General features: G+C 38.4%; 1 protein-coding gene across 1 annotated transcript in view; it reads left to right on the top strand.

Moving 5' to 3' along the window:
• Positions 1-2,009, top strand: part of b3glcta (beta 3-glucosyltransferase a) — a 69,456-nt gene that overhangs the window by 45,908 nt on the left and 21,539 nt on the right. The window contains exons 7-8 of the mRNA XM_034867278.1: positions 591-727; positions 852-915. Of these exons, the coding sequence (XP_034723169.1) occupies positions 591-727; positions 852-915 (201 nt within the window). The remainder of the gene's footprint in view (positions 1-590; positions 728-851; positions 916-2,009) is intronic.

The following is a 2,009-nucleotide window of genomic DNA, read 5'->3' as shown; positions in this document are numbered from 1 at the left end:
GCACACACACACACACACACACACACACACACACACACACACACACACACACACACACACACACACACCGGCTCTGCTATTCTCTTAAAGACATAGCACCAACGCACAAGTATGAGCTTCAGGCCACTTACATAGGGTATGGCAAAAGCTCTGCATGGAGCCACCACAGGACCATAAATCACACTTTATATTCTCTGTACAGACATGAAACTAGTATTCATCTTCTCCTCTAACGCTCAAAAAAGGCAAATACCCCAAACTTTTTAAAATGTATATACTTTTCTGCAATATATATACAATAATATAAGATTTTTTTACTCCAAATATTTCAAGAATTATGAGAAGAGCCTTTGTAGCTTTAATGTCTGGTATCTCTTGAACTTTGTTCTATCAAAAAATCTCATTATTCTTTTACAGCCAGTGACAAACTTAGTCCCTGGAAATAATTTCAAAGGTTTTTTGGCAAGTGTGGTGTGAAAACTCTCAAATTAGAAAGCTCAAAATGTTAATGATAAAATGTGTAAAAGTAAGTGAAGAGAAGTAACCTTGCACTTTAGCTGACATCCTGTCACGTACTTCCTATTCATCAGGAGTGGTTTCTTGGTAAGCCCCTCCATGATGAGGAGTCCACCATCATCCATCACTACGCTTTTGCAGAGAATCCTTCCATCTTTAAATATCCAGACTTTGTTGCTGCTTGGGCCGTAAGCACCCCCCTTGTAGTTCGGTGAGTACGTGCAGTCACTCTCTTTGTGTCTGCGGAACGGAGTTATTCAGCGCAGCGATATTTTTTTGAAAGGTTACTGTGTATTTTGTACTTTCTATTAAAAGTCTGTGCTTTGTCATTTTAGGCTTGCAGACAAAGTGAGAAATGAGCCACTTAAATCTGACTTCACCATTGACCTGAAACATGAGGTGAGATAATATGCAAGGCACATCACAAGCTGACGTCCGGACCTGTTGTGTTTGGGAAGTGATGTCCAGGCTGTTGGTTTTCAGCCATTTTCTAACAATTTTCTCATTTCTCACACTCAAGCCAACACCGACCTACTGTAATTTATTTGCACAAAAAGAGCAAGGCGTGAAATCCATCTATCCTCACAGTGAAATCTCATTACTTTGGAGAATTGTCATGGTGCAGCATTGAGGTTCTTTTTTTTTATCACTGAAATTCAGTCAGGAAGGCATCTAGGGATTTCGTTGAGTAAACACAGCATCAGACTGATCAGGCTGAGTCTGGAAAAGGTGGTTCACACAGAGGTGCCATGGGTGCAGTCCAAGACTTTCAATTATAAAAATGTACAATCTTTATGTAAAAATAAAATATAAGAAAAACAGGATGCAATGGAATTTTATATTCTGCTGCATTTTTAACGGGATTATGGAAATTTAAGTTCTTTTAAAATTCTATAAAGTTATATAGTTTTGCAGATGAATGAGCTGTCAAACACTATAAATGCACATCACAAACGTGCACATGCAACCTCATGCATGTAAAACTGAGAAACACTTGCAAAACTACAGACAAATATTACATAAATCCTCAGTGTCAATTCAGTTCACTGTCAGTAGATTAGCTCCAGGCTGTAAGTCGGCAAAACATCAGTTTCCAGTTTCTGTAGTTCCTTTTTCTTTGATACAGTTGTCATCATTCAGACACTGATTGCACTGTCCTCATTACGTATTCTTTTACTGTAACATCTGGATCTTACCCTGTAGAATAGTTCTCTAGCTCTTCTTTTAGAAAAGGGTACAGTAACATTCACCAGCTCCGTTCCTCCCTCTCTGTCATCCCCTTCTGTAAGTCATCTTGAATATAAAATTGCTGTGAGAGCAAAATTGTTGTATTCACTACATAAGAAGACAGAAAACATTCCACATCTCTTCTGTTAGGTTTATGATAAAGCATTTATGTCTGACAGATGGCATCTCATCTTGAGTTTGAAACCGTTTTATTCATATTTAACGGGGCGGTATGCAGTTTTGGCCGCTTTTTGTTTGAGAGCTGA

The sequence above is a fragment of the Etheostoma cragini genome, chromosome 3, assembly GCF_013103735.1.
Source record: "Etheostoma cragini isolate CJK2018 chromosome 3, CSU_Ecrag_1.0, whole genome shotgun sequence".
Lineage (NCBI taxonomy): Eukaryota > Metazoa > Chordata > Actinopteri > Perciformes > Percidae > Etheostoma > Etheostoma cragini.
The sequence above is the reverse complement of the archived record's forward strand: the minus strand, read 5'-3'. Positions and strand labels throughout refer to the sequence as shown.